The sequence below is a fragment of the Lepidochelys kempii genome, chromosome 10 (genome assembly GCF_965140285.1).
Source record: "Lepidochelys kempii isolate rLepKem1 chromosome 10, rLepKem1.hap1, whole genome shotgun sequence".
Classification (NCBI taxonomy): Eukaryota; Metazoa; Chordata; order Testudines; family Cheloniidae; genus Lepidochelys; species Lepidochelys kempii.
In genome coordinates this window covers 46,309,673-46,330,886 of record NC_136389.1, presented here as the reverse complement: position 1 = coordinate 46,330,886, position 21,214 = coordinate 46,309,673, and the positions used below count along the sequence as shown (strand labels likewise).

The following is a 21,214-nucleotide window of genomic DNA, read 5'->3' as shown; positions in this document are numbered from 1 at the left end:
AGGCTGCAGTATTGCCACCCTTATTTCTGTGTTGCCTTCAGAGATGGGTGGCTGGAGAGCGGTGGCTGGTGGCCGGGCACCCAGCTCTGAAGGCAGCACCTCACCAGCAGCAGCGCAGAAGTAAGTGTGGCAATACCCTACCATGAAACTCTTACTTTTGCCCTGCTGCCTTCAGAGCTGGGGGCTGGAGAGTGGTGGCTGCTGACTGAGGGCCCAGCTCAGCAGGCAGCAGCGCAGAAGGAAGGGTGGCAATACCATACCATGCCATCTTTACTTCTGTGCTGCTGCTGGCAGCAGCTCTGCCTTCAGAGTTGGGCTACCAGCCAGCAACCACTGCTCTCCAGCTGCCCAGCTCTGAAAGCACCGTCACCACGAGCAGCAGCACAGAAGTAAGGGTAGCAGTACCACAACCGTGAAACCACGCCCACAACTTCTTTTTGGGTCAGGACCCCTACGATTACAACACTGTGAAATTTCATATTTAAATAGCTTAAATCATAACATTTACGATGTTCAAAATCCTGACTGTGAAATTGACCAAAATGGGCCATGCATTTGGTAGGGTCCTAGCTATTAGCCAAGATGGTCAGGGATGTAAAACCATGCTCTGGGTGTCCCTAGTCTCTGACTGCCAGAAGCTGGGAGTGGATGGCGGGGGATGGACCACCCGATGATTATCTGTTCTGTTTGTTCCCTCTGAAGCACCGGGTGTTGGCCACTGTTGGAAGACAGGATATTGGGCTAGATGGATCATTGGTCTGACCAATGTTCTTAAGGACTAAAATGTTTTGGTCTAACTATAGTTATTAGGCTCAACACAAGGGTAACTGGGTGAAATTTAATGGCCTGTGTTATACAGTAGTTCAGACTAGATGATCTAATGGTCCCTTCTGGCCTCACATTCTATGAAAACTGTGACCCCAATTTAGTGATGTTATCAGCTCCAGCCATCTGTCTTGGGTGGGGCTGTAGGCTAAAGTCTGGATGCTGCTTTCAGTTGGCTGGCTAACCCACCCATTTTGGAGGAGGCCACATCACTCAGGTGCTGATAGTGTTCCAGTGTCTCATGATTCCCTCTCCCCCCATTTGCCCAGAAGGACAGACAAGTTCTCTCACAATTCACTGCAAAAGAATCATAGAGCAGCTCAGTTTACTGCACCACAAAAAACCATAGGCTATGCCCCCGTAAGTCCTAGCGACACACACCTGGAGAATGCAACACTTGTCAGAACACAGTCATCCGGGAAGGGCTTTGCAGCCTATCTGCTTACATCTGGGCTAGGCCAACCCAAGTGTCAATCACACAAGTTAACTTCAGTGAAGACATACTCTCAAGGTGATCTGCAAAGCTTTTGCGTTTGTTCACTTTTTCAGCTTGGGACTCTATCTAGTTTTGGTACTTATTTGGCCCCCATCGCCACAGTATTTGAGCATCTCACAATCTTTAATGTATTTATCCCAAGAACATGTTTGTGAGATAGGGAAATACTGTTATACCCATTTACTGAGGGGGAACTGAGGCACAGAGAGATGAAAGGCTAGATCCACGAAGTTACTTATGTGCCTAAGTCCAACATTTAGGTGCCACTGACATTCTCAAAACCACCACTCAGTGGCTGTAGGTGCCTATTCTTCCACCAGTACATGTGTGCAAAGCCACCTAAATGCTAACACTGCCAGATAACTAACAAGCTCTTGAAGCCCTCAATAAAGGGCTGGTGGCCCCCTCAAACTACGCATTCCCTCCACCTATCTTGCCAGTGGAGTCTGATCCCATAGGCATTCTCAGACCATGTTTAAAACACAAGGCAGCCATGGGGAAGCAGGTCATGAATTTTCAGGGTGGGTATGTGTGTGCGCCTCATGCACTTACTTAGGCTTTAGCAGACACAAGTTCAAATCTCCGCTCTGCCTGATCGGAAGAATGGGTCTGAACCCAGGTTTCCTATATCCCAGGGGAGTGCCCCCACCAGTATGCTTTTGGGGTATTCTGGGTTAGGCTCTCTCAATCTCTCCTGTTGAAGCTTTATACTTTGTATAAAAAAATATTCAGTGGGCCAGAGAGAGAGACTAACTACTGCCCAGCGATTAGGGTACTCAGCTGGGATATAAGAAACTTAAGTCCCTGCACCAATGAACACTGAAGTACTTCTGTTGATTTAGCCCTGAGTGACTTGCCCAAGGTGACACAGGCTGTTTGTGGGAGAGAAGGAACAGTGTGTGGATCTCACCCTGTGTGGTGCTCTCACCACTGGACAAACCGTTGCAGGTGCCCATGGTTCGTGAAGATCAATTTCTGCTTTTTTGTCAAAATCCCTGTTTTATTTTTATGAAAAATATTAGCTCTGCCTTTCTCTAAAAAATTATTCTGCCCTGCCAACATCACTGCTATCTGCATGCCAAGCAGAAACAAACAGCATTCTCCCCTCTATCACTTTACCTATTGTTACACTGCTTGCCATATTTTCATAGTAATATTATATGATTATGTCATAATTATCATGTATTTTATGCAAGATAGATCATGTGAGGTATCATTCGAAAGGGTATGATTTACTGACTATGATTATCCTATTTTTATGCATGTATCTTTTTTGTATCTAAAGTTAGGAATATTGACTATATATCTATACTACAAAAGTGTTTGCACCTGGGAAACGCCCACCAGACAAATGCAATCTGTCTGGCTGGCTAGCTGGAAACAAGTCAATGGACCATTAGGGAAAACAATAGGTCTTTGAAGATACTAATCTCCCACTTTCCTGAGAAGTTTTCCTGGGATGTTACAAACAGCCTCTGCCTCATGGCTCCTTTGACACTGCAGGGTCATGTGATCAAGTCATCTGGTCCTGGATTCCATGATAGAATACCAGTATTTTTCCACTGGTGGCAGCGGGGAACGACATACTGGAAAACAAAAGATTCCAGCCATACGAAAAACCTATTTAAGGCAGAGGAGTGCCATAATCAGGATTCCTTCTTCACTGAATCCCCACCCAGGATGACTGCTGAAAACATAAGAAACAAAGACAAAGAGTGGGGGGGGGGAAGGATTGAACCCAAGGCTAGAGGGGGTGGGGCCTGTGAAAGAAATACATGGAGTTTTAAGCTGTAAGCAAGAGCAGCTTGCCTTCAAGAAACTCTACAATCTGCCTAAAACAACATTTAGGGTGAGAATTTGTTACTTGTAACCAGTTTTGTTAGTATCTTAAGCTTAGTTTGTGGTTTTGTTTATTTCCTATGGTAATCTGCTTTGATCTGTTTGCTAACTCTTATAATCACTTAAAATCTATCTTTTGTAGCGAATAAACTTGTATTTGTTGTCTCTAAAACCAGTCTGTGGAATTCATAATGGGGACGGGGGGGGCAAAAAGCTGTGCATATCTTCCTCCACACTGAGGGAGGGGGTGAATTTCAATGAGCTTACGCTGTGACGGGTTCAGTCACAGAGACCCCCCTTGAGGCTGTCACCTAATGTACTGGAATTACCTCTGAGCCCGTTTTCCACTGCCAACTTGGGAATCCAGAACCCTGCCTTGTTGAGCCAGACATGCTAGTCTGCTGCAACACAGATCCAGGTCTGGTCCATGCCCTGAAAATTGAAGACTTTAACCAAAAACTGCTCAGCAAGTCACCTATCTCCAGCACCCAGTCACCCAGCTCTCAATGGGATCCAAATAAATCAGTTTTACTCTGCATAAAGCTTATACAGGGTAAACTCGTAAATTGTCCACCCTCCATAACACTCAAAGAGATTGTGATGGTGCCCCCCATAAAGCTTTATGGAAATATACTTATGAATGTATATATGACATAACTGGAATGTGTTTTATGCTACATATGCCATGTAACATATCCCTGTAAAGGTTATGATCTACTGAATCTATTACTCCTATTTGTATGCAAGTACCATTTTTGTATTTGAAGTTATGAATATTGGCTGCATATTTGTTTGATTCTGAGTAGGTTTTAGTGAAGCAGTTGGTCAGCTTCCTGAGAAAAGACTATTCCCAGTAAGCGCCCAATCAAGAAGCCCTTAAGCCAAAAATGAACTTGGAGACGCCAATCCACATCTGGGCTTTCCCAGGGATGTGGCTTGGCTGGTAAGGAACTCAGTCATTCATGGACATGTGACTTGCCCAGGTGACTCCAACACTCCATTTTGTAGCTGGACTTTGCATAGGAGAGAGGAGGGGGTCTCCCCCCACGAGAGAGCCTATTTAAACCCCTGGGAGACCCCTCCATTTTGTCTTCAGCTGGCTAAAGAGAGAGCCTCTCCACCCCCAAAGATACCTGAAAGAAACTGGAACAAAGGACAGTAACTACAGCGGGTGTGAGTGATTGCTGGACCCAGACTAGAAGGAGACTAGTCTGTAAAAGAAAGCTTGCTGGAACTGGTGAGGTTTTTATCTGTATTCAGTTTTATTACTTTACTAGGCATAGACTTGCATGTTTTATTTTATTTTGCTTGGTAATTGTTTGTTCTGTCTGTTACTACTTGGAACCAATTAAATCTGCTTTGGATATGAGTCAACAGTTGCCAAGAAGGCTAACAGCATTTTGGGCTATATAAGTAGGGGCACTGCCAGCAGATCGAAGGACGTGATCGTTCCCCTCTATTTGACATTGGTGAGGCCTCATCCGGAGTACTGTGTCCAGTGTTGGGCCCCACACTACAAGAAGGATGTGGAAAAATTGGAAAGTGTCCAGCGGAGGGCAACAAAACTGATTAGGGGACTGGAACACATGACTTATGAGGAGAGGCTGAAGGAACTGGGATTGTTTAGTCTGCGGAAGAGAAGAATGAGGGGGGATTTGATAGCTGCTTTCAACTACCTGAAAGGGGGTTCCAAAGAGGATGGATCTAGACTGTTCTCAGTGGTAGTAGATGACAGAATAAGGAGTAATGGTCTCAAGTTGCAGTGGGGGAGGTTTAGATTGGACATTAGGAAAAACTTTTTCACTAGGAGGGTGGTGAAACACTGGAATGTGTTACCTAGGGAGGTGGTGGAATCCCCTTCGTTTGAGGTTTTTAAGGTCAGGCTTGACAAAGCCCTGGCTGGGATGATTTAGTTGGGGATTGGTCCTGCTTTGAGCAGGGGGTTGGACTAGATGACCTCCTGAGTTCCCTTTCAACCCTGATATTCTATGATTCTATGAAATCCTACTTTCTGTATTTAATAAAATCACTTTTTACTTATTAATTAACCCAGAGTATGTATTAATACTTGGGGGCGGGGAGGGAAAACAGCTGTGCATATCTCTCTATCAGTGTCAGAGAGGGCGAACAATTCATGACTTTACCCTGTATAAGCTTTATACAGGGTAAAACATATTTATTTAGGCTTTGGATCCCATTGGGAGTTGGGCATCTGAGTATTAAAGGCAGGAACACTTTTTAACTTGCTTTCAGTTAAGTCTGTAGCTTTGGGGTACGTGGTTCAGACCGTGGATCTGTGTTGGGAACAGACTGGTGTGTCTGGCTTAGCAAGACAGGGTGCTGGAGTCCTAAGCTGGCAGGGAAAGCGGGGGCAGAAGTAGTCTTGGCACATCAGGTGGCAGCTCCCAAGGGGTTTCTGTGATCCAACCCATCACAGAGATATGCACAGCTGTTTGCTCCACCAGGTATTAATCACTTACTCTGGGTTAATTAATAAACAAAAGTGATTGTACTAAGTATAAAAAATAGGATTTAAGTTGTTTCAAGTAAAAACAAACAGAACAAAGTAAGTTACCAAGCAAAATAAAACAAAACACACAAGTCTAAGCCTAATACATTTAAGAAACTGAATACAGGTAAATCTCACCCTCAGATGTTCCAATAAGCTTCTTTCACAGACTAGACTCCTTCTTAGTCTGGGCCCAATCCTTTCCCCTGTTCTTGTTAGTTCCAGCTCAGGTGGTAACTAGGGGATTTCCATGACTGGCAGCCCCCTTTGTTCTGTTCCACCCCCTTTTATATCTTTGGCACAAGGCGAGAATCCTTTGTCTCTCTCTCTCTGGGTTCCCACCCTTCCTTCTAAATGGAAAAGCACCAGGTTTAAGATGGATTCCAGTATCATGTGACATGTTCACATGTCCTGTGAGACTTCATTACTCACTGGCTAGCACCCAGGTATACAGGAAGGCTTACAAGTAAACAGATTTCAGAGTAGCAGCCGTGTTAGTCTGTATTCCCAAAAAGAAAAGGAGCCATTTACAACCAATTGTACTAGTTAATGGAAGCCATCAAGATTCCAAGCCACCATTAATGGCCCACACTTTGCATAGTTACAATAGAACTTCAGAGTAATACTTTATATTTCTAGCTTCAGATACAAGAATGATACATTCATATAAATAGGATGAACACACTCAGTAGATAAGCTTTGCAATGATACCTTACAAGAGACCTTTTGCATAAAGCATATTCCAGTTATATTATATTTACACTCATAAGCATATTTCCATAAAGATATGGAGTGCAACATCACATATGCTGTATAGTTCTCTGTGCAGCACAAGACAATACTATATTGGATTTGCACTCCAGAGGGGGGTGTGCACTTGAGTATCTGAGCACTTCCTTAGCTGAAGCCTTCCCATGCAGGGGGCTAGTCAGAAAGCCTGTTATTACAGCTGGGTGTGTCCCTACCCTTATGTAGGCTGGTGAAAGTGAGAGATCAGGAGCAGGTCTGCAGCTTGTCACAGCAGTACAGTTAAAGGGAGCCCAGGCTCATGGGTCACGCGGCCTCAGTAGTACCCCAGTTCAAAGTGGCACCCCAGGGGAAACCTATCACACCTATACATTGCTACATTGTTGTGTCCTGGTCCAGAAAACATGGGAGGGCACAAAATTCACACTAGTAGGAACTCAGATTTGCGATGTCACTATTTCACAGAAATTACATGAGTTGCTGATGGGACAGGGTGCATCCAAAAGGCAAATTACAAAGAGAAATAAAAGACAGAAGGTTGTTTTTTTGCTGTTTTAATTATTAGGAGGTCTTAAAAACCTACCTGCTAATAACAAGCGAAGGCTGCGAGAAAGATTCAACAGTGTTGCAGGTCATTTTTAAAGCACACAAGAAAAAAAGAAGGATGATCGTAATATGAAGGTCTGCACCCTCTGAGGCTGGCACCTCATTATGTCACCACAGTGCCTTCAAGAGCTCCAGCAAAAGCACCCACCCCTCGCCTGAACTGCAGTCTCAGGGTCCTATATTCAACCCGTCTTCAGGGCACAAATATACCCAGCAATGGTGTTGACTGACTGGGGGATTGTGCCTATTGTTCCCCGCTGAAGACTGAGGCGCTGTCTTCAGTGCCACAAAGGTGTGTATTTCCAGGGAGGCCGCACAGCTGAGTAGTTCTCTTGTGACAGGCTGCTGGAGACAAGGCCCTGTGGTTTTCCCCGGGGTGACCGCCAGCTGGGGGGAGGAGGCGGTACACAAACCACCTGTGCCTTACCTCCTCTCGGCTTTCTCAGCCAGGCACCTAGCCCCGGGAACGGCTCTCGAGGCCCGCACACCGCTCGGCCAGCGCAGACACAGCACCAGGCTCCGTGCCACAGCAGCGCGGGCCGGGGCAGGGCACACAGCTTTCCCAGCCCAACCCCGCGATCAGCGAGCGCCCCGCTCCTAACGCCGGAGCCGTTACCCCAGCACGAGGGAGCCGTGCTCCGGGACTCGCCCCCAGGCCCAAGCCCAGCTCGCCGGGCGCCCCTTTGGCGCGGGACCGCCCGTGGCAGCAAGCGCGCCCGCGGAATGATGGTGTGAATCTCCGCACCCGGGCCTCCGCCTGGGCCTCTCACGGCCCGTGTAACGCCCCGGAGCGGCTCGAGCGCGGGCGGCGGGGCCCGGGCGCGCGCGAGAGGTGGGCGCGGAGGACAGGGCTCCAGGGCTGCGCAGCAGCGGGAGCGCGCCGAGGAGCGCAGCGAGAGCTGGGCCTGGGCGGCGCGCGCAGGGGCGGGCGGGGCGGGAACGGGCACCGCGTCGCAGGCGGCCGAGCGGGGCGGTCCCTGGGGGCGGGGTGGGGCCAAGGGGGCGGGGCGGTTTCCGGGGGGAGGCGGGGCAAAGCAGAGAGCCGCGAGCGGGGCGGTCCCTGGGGGCGCGGCAGGGAGCGGAGTCGGGGCCAAAGGGGCGGAGCGGGGCAGGTCTTCCCAGGCCCGGCCCCGCCCCTCCGCCGCCATGTTGCGGCCGTTGCTGCCCGGCGCTGGGTGAGGCCTGTGCGGGCCCTGGAGGAGCTGCCTGCGCTGGTAAGTGCGGCTCGGCCGGGCCGGCCACTGACCCCCGCGGACGGACCGAGTCCCGCTCAGACGCACAGCTCCCTGCTCTGACAGCCGGACTCCAGTACCCCCCCGTGGGGCTCACTACTGCCCGCTCCCCTCCCCCAGTCCGCGGTGCAGGCTGACACCCCCCTGCCGACCCCTTGGGTGAGCAGACAGACAGACAGACTGACGTGACTCTCCTGCCTGCCCCATGGGGCCGCATAGACAGGCCGGCTCCCGCCAGCCCCACAAAGCACTTCCAGCCCCATGGACAGGAGACAGCCTGCCCTGCCCACGCTATGGGGCGGGCGGGCGGGCGGACTGACTGCACCTCCCGCCCCAGGGAATGGCTGTGACTGTACCCTGGCCTGCCTGGCCCCACAGAGATCTTCCCTTGCCGGTGGGACAGGCACTGCTGCCAGCTGGGGGCAGAAGACTTCTCCCCTCTCCCTCACCGCCTGGGACGAAGGCCACTGAGCAGTGTGTGTGGCCTTCCCTCCGGGATGGCCCGTCTGGATCCTGGGGGTTGGCTTTAGCCTAACAGTATTGCTCTGGGGGTTAGTCTCTCTTTTTTCTTTTGATCTTGAAGCTCTTGATGAAGATAGGTAAGTGGGAGGTTCCTGCTTCATAGTGGGGAAACAGAGGCACAGAGTAGTTTTAGTGACTTGCCCAAAGGCACACAGCAAGTCACTGGCAGAGTAAGGGATAGAGCCCAGAAATTGCCACTTCCAGCCCAAAGTTTGGTTACCTAGAGCAGAGGTTCTCAAACTTTTTTTTGTGGATGGACCCCTTTTCAAATGCAATGTTAATCACGGACCTACGACTGAGAAACTGATTGACAAAGGTATATGTGTACTTCATATACACGTACTGTTAGTAATGCTTTAAGAAAAAAGTATAAGAGCATTTACAGATGTCAGTGAGGTGGGTGTACCTGCTTCTTATTGGAGAATCTGTCTATCCTTGGCTTGATGGTTGACATTTTGCAGACCCCATGTGCAGTTTCTAAGGACCCCTGGGGTTCCTGGACCCTAGTTTGAGAACTGCTGACCTAGAGCACAACTGTCTACCCAGCCTGTACAGTAAATCAACAGGCCACATTCACACCAAGCCATGTAAATTAAGTTGTCCACGGAGTTTGTTTTGGGACCTGCCTACTCTGTTCTTCTACTCTGTGTTTCCTGTACTTTACTGTATGTTAAAACTTTGAAGCCTGAATCCACCCCTATGTGTTGTGGAAGCCTCCAATTTATTCTCCTAGCTGGCTAATCTTTCTGTCCCTTTAGCATCCCAAAACCCACTCTCTCCTGACATTCCCTAGACAAATGTCTCCTTCGACAAACTCAGCTTCATCTTTTACTGCCAGTTGTTGTACACTTTCTGTGTTTACTAAGTCCATGAGCCTGATCTTCAAGTTCTCTGAAAGTACTCTGCTGGCAAAGAGATTTTGCTTTCCCACGCTGTCCTGTCTAAAAATTAAGCCTGGCTTTTGGGGTATTTTTCTATTGTCCCTTCACTTGCATACTTCTAAATACTTAGCTTTTTAGGACTGTAACTGACCTTTGTATAACTGTGTTTTCATACTCTAATATTAGATGGCAATCTTGAACTTCTTCTTTGAACAGAATGTTTCATGTTGTTGTAAAGTCTACTGGACCTATTGCAGATCTCAAAAAGTCCACAGAAATAATACTCCCAATGAAAAGTGAATGTAGTGTGCATGTGGGGCATTGATATTACAGTAACTCCTTTGGAATTCAGTGTGTCTTGGAGCGTAGATGTAGCAAAGGGCCTTGTGAGTTTACAGTTCTACCTGGCCCACAGTTCCTTCAGTGCCCTAGAGAGTTAAGAGCTAAGATCTTTGTCTCCTTTCATTCCCCTGTGCCTTCTTGTTGAAATGTATATTCTTGCTTGGTTGGTTTTTGGCCAACAAAACATATACATACTTGGTTATTGTGCAAGTAATTGTCATTTATCAGCCTGTTTGATGACCTGTTACACTTTGCAAATTTCAACTTCTTCAATTTTTTTTTGTTTTAAGTTGTAATTTAAAAATTTGTCTGTACCCATACTTTTTTCACTCACTCCAGTGACAAACATTCACATTATATAAGAATGACAAATGTTTATTTTTCTATAATGCAGAAGGTACAATAGAAACTTCAATACATTGAATTATAACTTGATTCTCTTTTCAATATTTAGGAATACACAGAAATATTCGACAATTGACTTCTCTTTAAAATTTTGGTTATTTTAAAATCTTTTTAACTGGAAATGTTTGTAGAGTTTTCTCCAGATCCTGAGTCTGATTCTGCTTTACTCTGAGAAAATATAACTTTATATCATCTTAAAATAAACTTTTATGAAGAAATATTGCAATATGAGCAAAGGAGAGACTTATACTCTGTACAACAGAGAGAGTACATAAATTAAGCTGCTGTGGGACTTAAATATGTACACAGACTGTCCTGCAAACACTGGACTATTTCCCATAAAGCTTTATGTGGTGAGGAGTCCCAGTTCTTGTCCTACTGTAGTTATCTAGGACCAAATTTTTAAAAGTACGCCAGCACCTATCTGCCTCTTTATCTGCCTAGGGACATTTCCAAAAGCTTTTAAAGTGCTTTTGGAAATCCTACTAGGCACCTAAATCCTTTTAAAAAGTCTGGCCCTTGGTCCCCTCTCTGCAGACTTATTTTCAGCTAATCTTTGTCTGCATTGCTTATTAGTGAGCCCAGTCTGTGTGGTGCTTCTGACTCGTATGGAGCCAAATTCAGTGCTCTGAAACATTCCAGTTCTCAGTATAAATTGGTGGACTGCAATCTGCAGATTTAGCTGAGGCTAGGAAAAGGAGATGTAACAGGTTGGACTGCGTACCATGCTGTTCATGAAATTTTTTGTTTAAAGCATTCTGTATATAAGTCTTGGTGCACCGAAATCTTTTAATCATAGAAATTTTATGTGCCTAAAATAATGTGGTGATCTACCTTCTGTGCATAAAGACATGGGCATTATGCTGTAAGGCAGGGATCAGCAACCTTTGGCATGTGGTTCGCCAGCATAAGCCCCCTGGCGGGCTGGGCCAGTTTACTTACCTGCCGCGTCTGCGGGTTCGGCTGGCCGCGTTTCGCCGCTCCAGGCTAATGAGGGCTGCGGTAAGAGGCGCGTGCCGAGGGATGTGCTGGCCACCGCTTCCCACAGCCCCCATTGGCCTGGAGCGGTGTACCGCGGCCAGTCGGAGCTGTGATTGGCCGAACCTGCGGATGTGGCAGGTAAACAAACCGGCCCGGTGGGCCGCATGCCAAAGGTTGCCGATCTCTGCTGTAAGGAATGAACAGTCTTCGTTGTATAATTACTTGTGTGCCAGAAAATGAAGGATGTCTAGTCTTCTCTTCCAGCTGGCACAGACTTTTCTCTCCAAAAGTAAGTGGAAGGTCCTACATCGATGCTTCTTGCCAGCAGCTGTAGTCCTTATGGTGCATGATAACTCTCCATAGACTGGCACTCTTCTTAAGCACTTTATGGATCATCTTCTGAACTTTCAAGGGCTTGTCTAAATACAGAATTACACTGATTTAACTAAAGGTATGGTCTTAAACTGGTACAAACCCCTGTGTAGATGCTCTTATTTTGGTTTAGTTTAGGTCAATTAGAACAGGTTTAATCTAACCCGAAGTTAGCCATTCTTAAAGCAAAAGAAGTATCCATAAAGCCTTTTCACTGGCTTAAACTACATTTTAAAACCTTTTAATTAAACCAGTGCTCTTTGTTTGTAGACAAGCCGTAAATTTTGTAACTGTGCTTGAGGAGCAACCAGTTAGGTAGTGTGGAAAGAGGACTGTAGCCAAAAAATCCTGACACTAAAATGACGTTTTCCATTATCATATTGTTCACTCTGCTTCTGTGTGATATCCCTTCCTCACCCCCACCTCTGCCCAGTCTGTGTCTCGTGTCTATTTAGTTTTTAGAACTTTGGGGCAGGGACCATCTGCTACTCAGTGTTTGTACAGAGTCTAGCACAAAGAGGACCAATTCTTGATTGGTCCTGAGGCCCCGCAATAATTAATGTGATTAATGATTAACTTAGTTTCTTCTTAGTACAGAAGTGATAGAGTGGGGCGAATAGAGAGCAGAGACCATTCGGTATGTTCCATTGTTTTGTAACAAAGTGTAGTGTTTAGTTGTCAGTTCACATAGAAGTTGTTCCTTGTAGCAGCTTTCTGGAAGGAAATATATTTTAAATGTGACTTTCAACTGTTAAAATGTTAAGTGGTGGCTTCTATGAGAAGGTGTTAGTCATTAGTAATGAAAAATAGAAACAATCTCTTTGTTTAATTTACCCATCTCTCTCTCCTCCCCCCCCCCCCCCCCCCGGGGCAAAAGAACTCTGCATAAGTGTTGTTGTGCATACAGTATGTACCAGTTCTGGATTCATAAACTTGCCATTTTCAAGTTAGATGTGGCTGAAAAAACATGAGTTGTCTTAAAAATTTCAAAAAGGTCTCCTTTTATGGTATAATTTAAATATTTCATGAATTTATGTACAACTATTGGGGGAGGATATAGTCCTTTACAGTAATAACAAATCTCTTTTCTGTGTTGGAGAAGGTGTATAATGAAAACTCAATTATAATGTTAACTGTGAAGCTGCAGTCAGTGCCTGTGTAATCTTTACCTTCCTTTGTAGACAGTTATAACCAAAGAAATGCTCAGAAACTTTTGGTTTGGATTATGATTTTTAGGCATGATTCTTTATTCTGTGCTCTGGCAAAACTCTTCAGTGATTTTATTAGCTAATTAAGGACTATAGGATCAGCCCTCTTATACAGTAATCCACAACTGAGTGCTCCAGGTGCTGTACACAACATACTAAAATATTTGGTAAAGACTTTTTTATTATTTAGGTTGCTTTGGCAGAAACCTGGAACCTCGTTTTTCAATGCTGTTTCTCTTGGGCTGGCCAATTGCTTCTGGCTTTTCTCCAGGTGATTGACAGTACTAAATAGTTGAGGTCTGGCTACACTGTACCCTTTCCAGGGAAATGGATGTGTCATTACACAAAGTAAAACTATTTCCCCATGTTTATTCCTCCTCTCCTCTCCTCTCCTCTCCCCCCCCCCCCCCCACTGTTCCTCACACGTTCTTGTCAACTGCTGGAAATGGCCCACCTTGATTATCACTACAAAGGAGTCCCGTCGTCCGTCCATCCATCCTCCCCACCCCCCCCCCGCTGGTAATAGCTTTCTGTACCTGATCACTCTTGTTACAGTGTGTATGGTCACACCCATTGTTTCATGTTCTCTATGTATATAAATTCTTCCCACTGTATTTTCTGCTGCATGCATCCGATGAAGTGAGTTGTAGCTCACAAAAGCTTATGCTCAAATAAATTTGTTAGTCTCTAAGGTGCCACAAGTCCTCCTTTTCTTTTTGCGGATACAGACTAACATGGCTGCTACTCTGAAACCTTTCCAGGAAGTAACAGCTTCTGTTATTTGCAGATCATACTAGTTTCACTTTTGAGTTTGTCCAGAGGTATCCATTCTGTGATCCTTGAGGCCTTATGTTGGTGGTCCTTCAGCGTGACTCTGTTTGGTCAATTGAAGAGTGCTCCCTGAGCCATGCCCTGTGATTTTTATTTTTTACACTGAAGTGTTTGGATCAGCCCTGTACCTATGGAAGGAGGAGGTAGGGGGCACTGCCTTCCACAGCTTTCCCTGTAGCTCCAGGAGCAGCAGCTGCTGCAGTTACCCCACTGGCTCCCTGTTGGGTTGCACAGGAGGGAGGGGAGAGTAGCATCAATTGCTTCATTACCTGCTTCCCCTTCAGGCTATGGGAGCTCTAGGGAGAGCAGGGTTGGAATTTGACTGACTTTGGCTGAATGTAGAGGGCACCTAGGAAAGGATGTGCCCCTCTTCTACATAGCCACCCAGGGCAGTATAGGAATGGGGCATGAAGAGAAACTGAGAACAACTACTAACTTACAGCTCCCTGATTCTTCTCCCAGCCCAGGTTAAGGCAGACTTCCAGCTGTTCTAACTTGCACCAGCTGCCAGTAGTCCCAAGGAACCATGCACCAAGTGGGGTAGCCAGAGCACAGCACATTGCAGCTAATCCCCTCCCAGCCTGGCACAGCTGTGCTAGGGGAGTGTAGGAGACAGCTGGATGCCGACTGGAGGCTACTCTATGTTAGGAATCCACAACAGGGTATTTGCAGGTGGCTTGTGCTGCCTGAGCAGTCTATAGGGAGCAGAACAGTAGAGGATCTGCCCCAGAGTCTTGATTGCAGCTCCTTGGCCTTTTAAGGTAACACATTAGGCCCTGGGGCCAGAAAGGCTGAATGGCACTGAGTTAGTCCATCTACAAATGAACAATAAAATCCCACAGTGTTTAAACTGGAAGTTTAAGTGATAGCATGTTGAAACTTCCCATCCTAGCTTCCCTGTAGTGGCTAGAGTCCTAATTTTTTTCTTCATTAGTTAGAGTAAATCCAAGTAAGAGTTTAATAGATTTTTTTCCCAGAGACAAACTTTGATAGTGTGTTTCGCTTTTAATTGCAGCTTTCATCATGGGGGACATGAAAACCCCAGACTTCGATGACCTTTTGGCTGCTTTTGACATCCCAGACCCAACTAGCCTTGATGCCAAGGAGACCATACAGTCAACTGGTGAAGAGAACGAAAATCACTTAAAGCCATCAGGAATTTGTATAGATGAAAATGTGTCCTTGTCCCAATCAGTGCCGGCTCCTGATATCCCTGTTGTGAGTGTTATTGTGAAGAACACAAGTCGTCAGGAGTCCTTTGAAGCAGAGAAGGAGGGGAATCACCTTGGAACTGGTCTGTTACACAATGGGTTCCGTGGGTCTGATCTGCCATCAGAGGCTCACAACTTAGTGCACAATTATGGGAAATTTGATTCTGCTTTTATTAATGGTGATAGTTTGAAAAACTATTCTGAAAAACTGGACCAGTCGAAGTCAGAACCTTTACCCACATTCAGTCAGTTCAGCCCTATCTCCAGCCCTGAACCGGAGGATGCTTTCAAAGAAAACAGTATTGACAATAAACCAAAACATGCCCAAACTCCATATTTCCCACCAACTCCAATGTATATTCCATCTGCGGCTTCAGTTCTAGATTCACTTAGGAAGGTACCAGAGCCAGAATTGAGTATGTTTGATCAATATTGTAAAAAAGAACAAAAGATGGAGATTCATAGCCAGCAAGAAAATAGGCTGGAATTGAGCAGAAAAGAACAAGACAGAGTAGCAGAGAAGTTAGTAGAATCCAGCAAAGATCTAGTAGATACCAACAACTTCCTTGGAGAAGGCTTGGCGTTTGGAAGCTTCCACGACAATAACTTGAAGGAAAGCAGAGGGTCTATGCCTGAGGTGAACTTTTCTTCATCAATCCCACCTCGCCAACGTCTAAAGCCAGCTCACTCAAAATTGTCATCTTGTGTTGCTGCATTAGTAGCTCTTCAGGCCAAAAAAGTTGCATGTATTCCAAAAGAAGATCAAACAAGCCTTACAAAAGAACCTTCTGGCCATTTGAAAGATGGCATGAAAGGAAGCCCCAAAATGCCTAAGTCACCAAAGAGCCCAAGAAGCCCCCTAGAGGTGGTAAAAAAGGCCAACAAGCAGCCTGAGAGTCCTCGGAGTGTGTGCAGTGATAGTAGTGGAAAAGGCTCTCCATCCGTGGCAGCTGGCTCTCCACCAGCTATTCCCAAAGTTAGAATAAAAACTATTAAGATGTCTTCTGGTGAAATTAAAAGAACTGTAACTAGAATCTTGCCAGAAGCAGAAGAGTTGGGCAAATCTCCTGAGGAGTCATCTGCAGAAGGTTTGGCCGCAGAAGAGTGTACTAAGTCCTTCCCTTCACCTGATACTAGTGCAGTCATGGAAAATGAGGCAAGCAAGGGTTCCACCAAAAATGCAGCTGCCACAGCTATTCAAGTGTCAAATGTTGCAAGCCCCTGTATAGATGATATGAAAACAGAGACTGCTGACAACAGCACACCCAAAGTGTCTTCGTCTCCACTGCCAAACTGTGGCAGTGATGGCACAAAAATAGGTAATGTAGGGCAGCAGCCCAACAAGAGGCAGCATCAGGGTATTGTGACGCAGCCATCTAACCCCACCACTTCCAGCCTCCTTCCCAAAGCCGTACATCTAGCAAATCTCAATTTAGTTCCACACAGTGTTGCTGCTTCTGTCACAGCAAAATCGTCTGTGCAAAGGCGAAGTCAGCCTCAGCTAACCCAGATGTCAGTGCCACTGGTGCATCAAGTAAAGAAAGCTGCTCCTGTAATTGTGGAGGAATTTAATAAAGTACTAAACAGTAACAATCTTGTGTCAGTGTATTCTCCAAACCTCAGCCCACCACCTGACAGTAATATTCAGTTACCTGCATCTGGGTATTGTTGCCTTGAATGTGGAGATTCATTTGCCTTAGAAAAAAGCCTAACTCAACACTATAGTAGGCGAAGTGTCCACATTGAAGTCATGTGTACTCAGTGTTCAACTCTGCTGCTGTTCTTTAACAAGTGTAGTTTGCTTAAACATGCGAGAGAGCACAAGAGCAAAGGATTGATTATGCAATGTTCTCAGCTGTTAATGAAACCAATTTCCTTAGATGAAATGTTTTCACCTTCTCCTACAAACTCTTCAGTGTCTTTGGCCCCTCAGACTTTGCATTTCCCAGCTCCTTCATGTAAACCCAGTGCCACATCAGGAAGTGGGACAGGAACCTCTATCAACACTCACCCAGCCATGCCTCTGTATGCAGACCCATTGAGACTAATCCGTCATGGACTAAAGTGTCTTGAATGTAACAAGCAGGCACAGGATTATGTTGCTCTAGCAGCACACTTCCAGAGAACCTCGGAAGATAATGAGGGACTGGTAAGTAATTCTTTAAAATCTTAACTCCTTTAAACCCAATAGAAATGTAACTACCATTTGAAAAAGAAAGAGACTAGACATCATGGTTGAAAGTGAATTATTTAAGCTTCAATTTTGTATTGGGGTCTGTATGTCAGTGTATCTTGTGTCATAATTGTAGGGATGATGGTGGAAAGTAAAATAGAAAGCAGCTGCCAGTGAAGTTTTGGGCTAGGTATGCAACAGCACTGCGCCATGGACTGCAAAGATGGTGATTTTTTCTGTGGCTCTGGGGAGATTGCTCTCAAGTTTGGTCTTCAGTTCTGAGCACATGAATACCAGACCTATTGACTAGTTACTCACTGTCTATGCTTTGAAGGATGAGAGTGTAAACTATAGGATGAATTACACAGATTAATTAGAATCCTGGAAATGTAGTGCTGGTAAGGACATAGAGAGGTCATCTAGTCCAGTCCCCTCACTGTGGCAGGACCAAGTAAACCTAGACCATTCCTTACTGATGTTTGTCCAACCTGTTTATAAAAACCTCCAAAGATGGGGATTCCACAACCTCCCTTGGTAACCTGGTCCAGTGCTTAACTATCCTTAGAGTTAGACAGTTTTTCCTCATATCTAAACTAAATCTCTGTTGCTGCAAATTAAGCCATTACTACTTGTCCTGCCTTCTGTGGACATGGAGAACAATTGATCACCTTCCTCTTTATAACATCCCTTAACATGTTTGAAGACTGTTGTCAGGTGCCCCCTCAGTCTTCTATTCTCAAGACTAAACATGCCCTGTTTTTTTAGCCTTTCCTCATAGATCAGGTTTTTAAACCTTTTATCATTGTTTTGCTCTCCTCTGGACTCTCTCCAGTTCATCCACATATTCCTTCAAGTGTAGCACCCAGAACTGGATGCTGTATTTCTGCTGAGTTCTTACCAGTGCCGAGTGGTGCAATTACCTTCTGTGTCTGAAATACAACACCGTTAATACACTTCAAAATATTAGCCTTTTTTACATCTGCATCACATTGTTGACTCATTCAATTTGTGATCTATTATAGCCTCTCAGAGTCTTTTCAGCAGTACTAGCGTATAGCCAGTTATTCCCCATTTTGTAGTTGTGCATTTGATTTGTCCTAAGTGAAGTACTTTGAACTTGTCTGTACTGAATTTCATCATCTTGATTTCAGAGCTCTTTTCTAATTTGTCAAGATCATTTTGAATTCTAACAGGGTTTTAAATTCAGAACCAGGTTGGGAGTCATGTGATCGTATTTAATTTCTGGTTTTTGTAACGTTTTGAGGTGGGTTTTGTTTGTGCAGCATTTTGAACTCTGGGACCCTGGTAACACATGCAGCCCAGCAAGGCATAAATAGAAAAGGAGAGACTGGGGATATGTCCACACTGCAATTCAAAACCTGCAGCTGGCCCATGGGGCTCTGGCTAAGGGGCTGTTTAATTGTGGTATAGGCATTCAGGCTGGAGCCTGGGCTTGAGGACCCTGCCTGAGCTGGTCCCAGAGTTTGGGCTGCAGCTTGAGCCCAAACATTTACACCAGAATTAAACAACCCTTAGCCTGAGTCCTGTGAGTCTGAGTCCGCTGGCACGGGCCATTTGCTGGTGTCTAATTGCAGCGTACACATACCCTGAGAGGCAGGTGCAGTATCTGCAATAGCATCAGTCTGACAGTTGTGACAGCCTCTTCTTGGCTGTCTTGTGATGAGGCCCATGCCTGGCTAGGGCTTCTGGTGGGACATTAAAGAAGTGGCTTAGCACTTCAGTGCAGTCTGCTCGTCAGCAAGGGACTCAGTTTCCTATGTAATTGAAGAAGCTACTGCCCTGCTGCTTTTCTCCTGGGTTTCTTCCCTCTGAGTGAGCACTGATCTCCAATTCTAAGGAATGCCACCCTGAGAATCTATGCAGTTCTACCTCTCCTTTGCCTGCCCTCCCCATAGGTATGAAGGAGAGGGGGACATTCCATTCTTGCACACTAAGATCATGCCATCTGATTCTTTGAGGGTCTGATCGATCATACAACATCCTTATTAAATACTCAAACAGCCATAGTTGAATAGAAGGAGAGATCTTTCCTCGCTTACTCTTTAGAAAAAGGCAAAGCCTTCCATGTATTTTTGGCTGCCAAAATTATTTATTAAGTTGTATGTGCTGGCAGGCCCCAGATATAATTCCCTTAATTAGATCCATAAACAAAGACTACAAGCTGACAGGAGGCTCTGGAAGCATGGCTGACCATTCTTAGCATGGACACATTGAATGATCTGGAGTATACAGCTACAAATCTCTCACTAGAGCGTTCCACCTAGAACTGTATTTAATTTAAACAAATATTGGGAGCACTAAGATTGAGTTTCAGACTTGCTCTGGCCCAGTATAGGTGCCATAATTTCTTTCTTCTGTTTTCTCTTCTCTCTTCAGTACCTCTATTGCATGCAGGGAATGGATTACTTGATCCAGTATTCTAATCTTAGACAAAGATTCATTGATTTTTAAGGCCAGAAGGGACCCTTAAAATTGTCTAATCTGACCTGCATAACACAAGCCAAAGAACCTCAGTTGGTAAAATCTGCCTCAAACCCGTAACTTGGATTTGAGCGAGAACATATATTCTAGAAAGATAGGAACTCTTGATTTAAAAGCTTCAGGTGATGAAGAATCCACTCTATCCCTAGGTAAATTGTTCTACTGATAAGTTATCCTGACTTAAATTTTTTGCATTATTTCTATTCTGAATTTCTCTAACTTCAACTTCCAACCATTGGATTAAAGAGCCATCTACTACCAGAAATCTCTTACATATGTAAGTACTTGTGGATGATGATCAGGTCACCTTTTAACCTTTTCTTGGGTAAGCTTACACAGACTGAGCTGCTTAAGCCTTTTGTTATAAATTATGGTCTCTGGGCTTCAAATCAATCTTGTAGCATTTTTCTTTGTAATTTTTCCATGTCCTTTTGATGTGTGGACACAGGAACTGGACGAAGTATTCCAGTAATAGTCTCACTAATGCTGTATAAAGAGGTAACAGTACCTCCCTACTCCTTGATATTTCCTTGCTTATACATCCAAGGGTTGTGTTTGCCCTCTTAGCTACAGCATAGCACAGGTGGGAGCTCATGTTCAATTGGTTATCCGCTGTTATCCCCAAGTCCTAGTCAATGTCACTGCATTCCAGGATATGGTCCTCCATCTTGTACGACCTATGGTCCTTGTTCCTAGATGTATGATCTTGCTTTTGGCTGTGTTTGAAATGAATGATGTTAGTTTGAATGAGTTCACTTTACCAAGTGATCAACTTCGGGGTATGTAACTGACCAGGCCCTATCTTTATTTACCACTCCACCAATTTGTCATCTGCAGGTTTTACCAGCAATGATCTTGTATTTTCTTCCAGATCATTGATATTTAATAGTATTGGTGGCAAGAACAGATCCCTGTGGAACCACATTAGAAACACTCTCTTGTTGAGTGTTGTTTTTCTGTGTACACTTACTTTTTATGAGATCTGTCAGCTAACTAGTCCTTAGCCATTTAATATGGCTACATTGATTTTTATATAGTGTTAGTTTTATATCAAAATGCCGGTCAAATGCCGTACAGAAGTCCAAGTATATTAACTTAGTTACCTTTATCAACCAAACTTGTGTACTTACCAAACTTTTCAGAATTTTTTGTTTGATAAGACCTATTTAGTGTAAAACCATGTTGTTTGGAAGTAATTATACCACTGTTCTTTAATTCTTTACTGATTGCATTCCAGATCAACCTTTCCATTATTTTGTCCAGGAATGACATCAGACTAACTAGCATATACTTTGTAGAACATGCCATTTTACTCCTTTTTAAACACTGGGACAATATTAGTTTTTTTCCAGTCCTTTGGAGCTTCTCCAGTATTCTAGGACCATTAATTAACATTAATGATTCAGGGAGCTCTTCATCCAATTCCTCTAATACTCTTGGATGCAAATTATTGGGTTCTCCAGATTTTAAAATGTTTAATTTTAATAGTTGCTGTTTGTCATGGCCCATAGTTATTGATGGAATGGAAAATA

General features: G+C 45.0%; 1 protein-coding gene and 1 long non-coding RNA gene across 5 annotated transcripts in view; one reads left to right on the top strand and one right to left on the bottom strand.

Moving 5' to 3' along the window:
• LOC140918548 (uncharacterized) overlaps window positions 1-7,919 on the bottom strand; it is a 45,898-nt gene extending 37,979 nt beyond the window's left edge. Inside the window, exon 1 of the long non-coding RNA XR_012161224.1 lies at window positions 7,000-7,919. This is a non-coding gene — a long non-coding RNA (uncharacterized LOC140918548). The remainder of the gene's footprint in view (window positions 1-6,999) is intronic.
• A 217-nt stretch (window positions 7,920-8,136) lies between these two features.
• The window catches only part of ZNF592 (zinc finger protein 592), a 95,887-nt gene continuing 82,809 nt past the window's right edge, over window positions 8,137-21,214 (top strand). The window contains exons 1-2 of one of the 4 annotated variants that reach the window (XM_073363249.2): window positions 8,137-8,236; window positions 14,812-17,156. In XM_073363249.2, the coding sequence (XP_073219350.1) occupies window positions 14,820-17,156 (2,337 nt within the window). In that variant the 5' untranslated portion in view covers window positions 8,137-8,236; window positions 14,812-14,819. Of the gene's footprint in view, window positions 8,237-8,392; window positions 8,414-8,511; window positions 8,806-9,071; window positions 9,093-14,811; window positions 17,157-21,214 lie in introns of those variants that run through there. The other 3 variants (XM_073363251.2, XM_073363252.2, XM_073363250.2) reach the window with 3 other exon arrangements.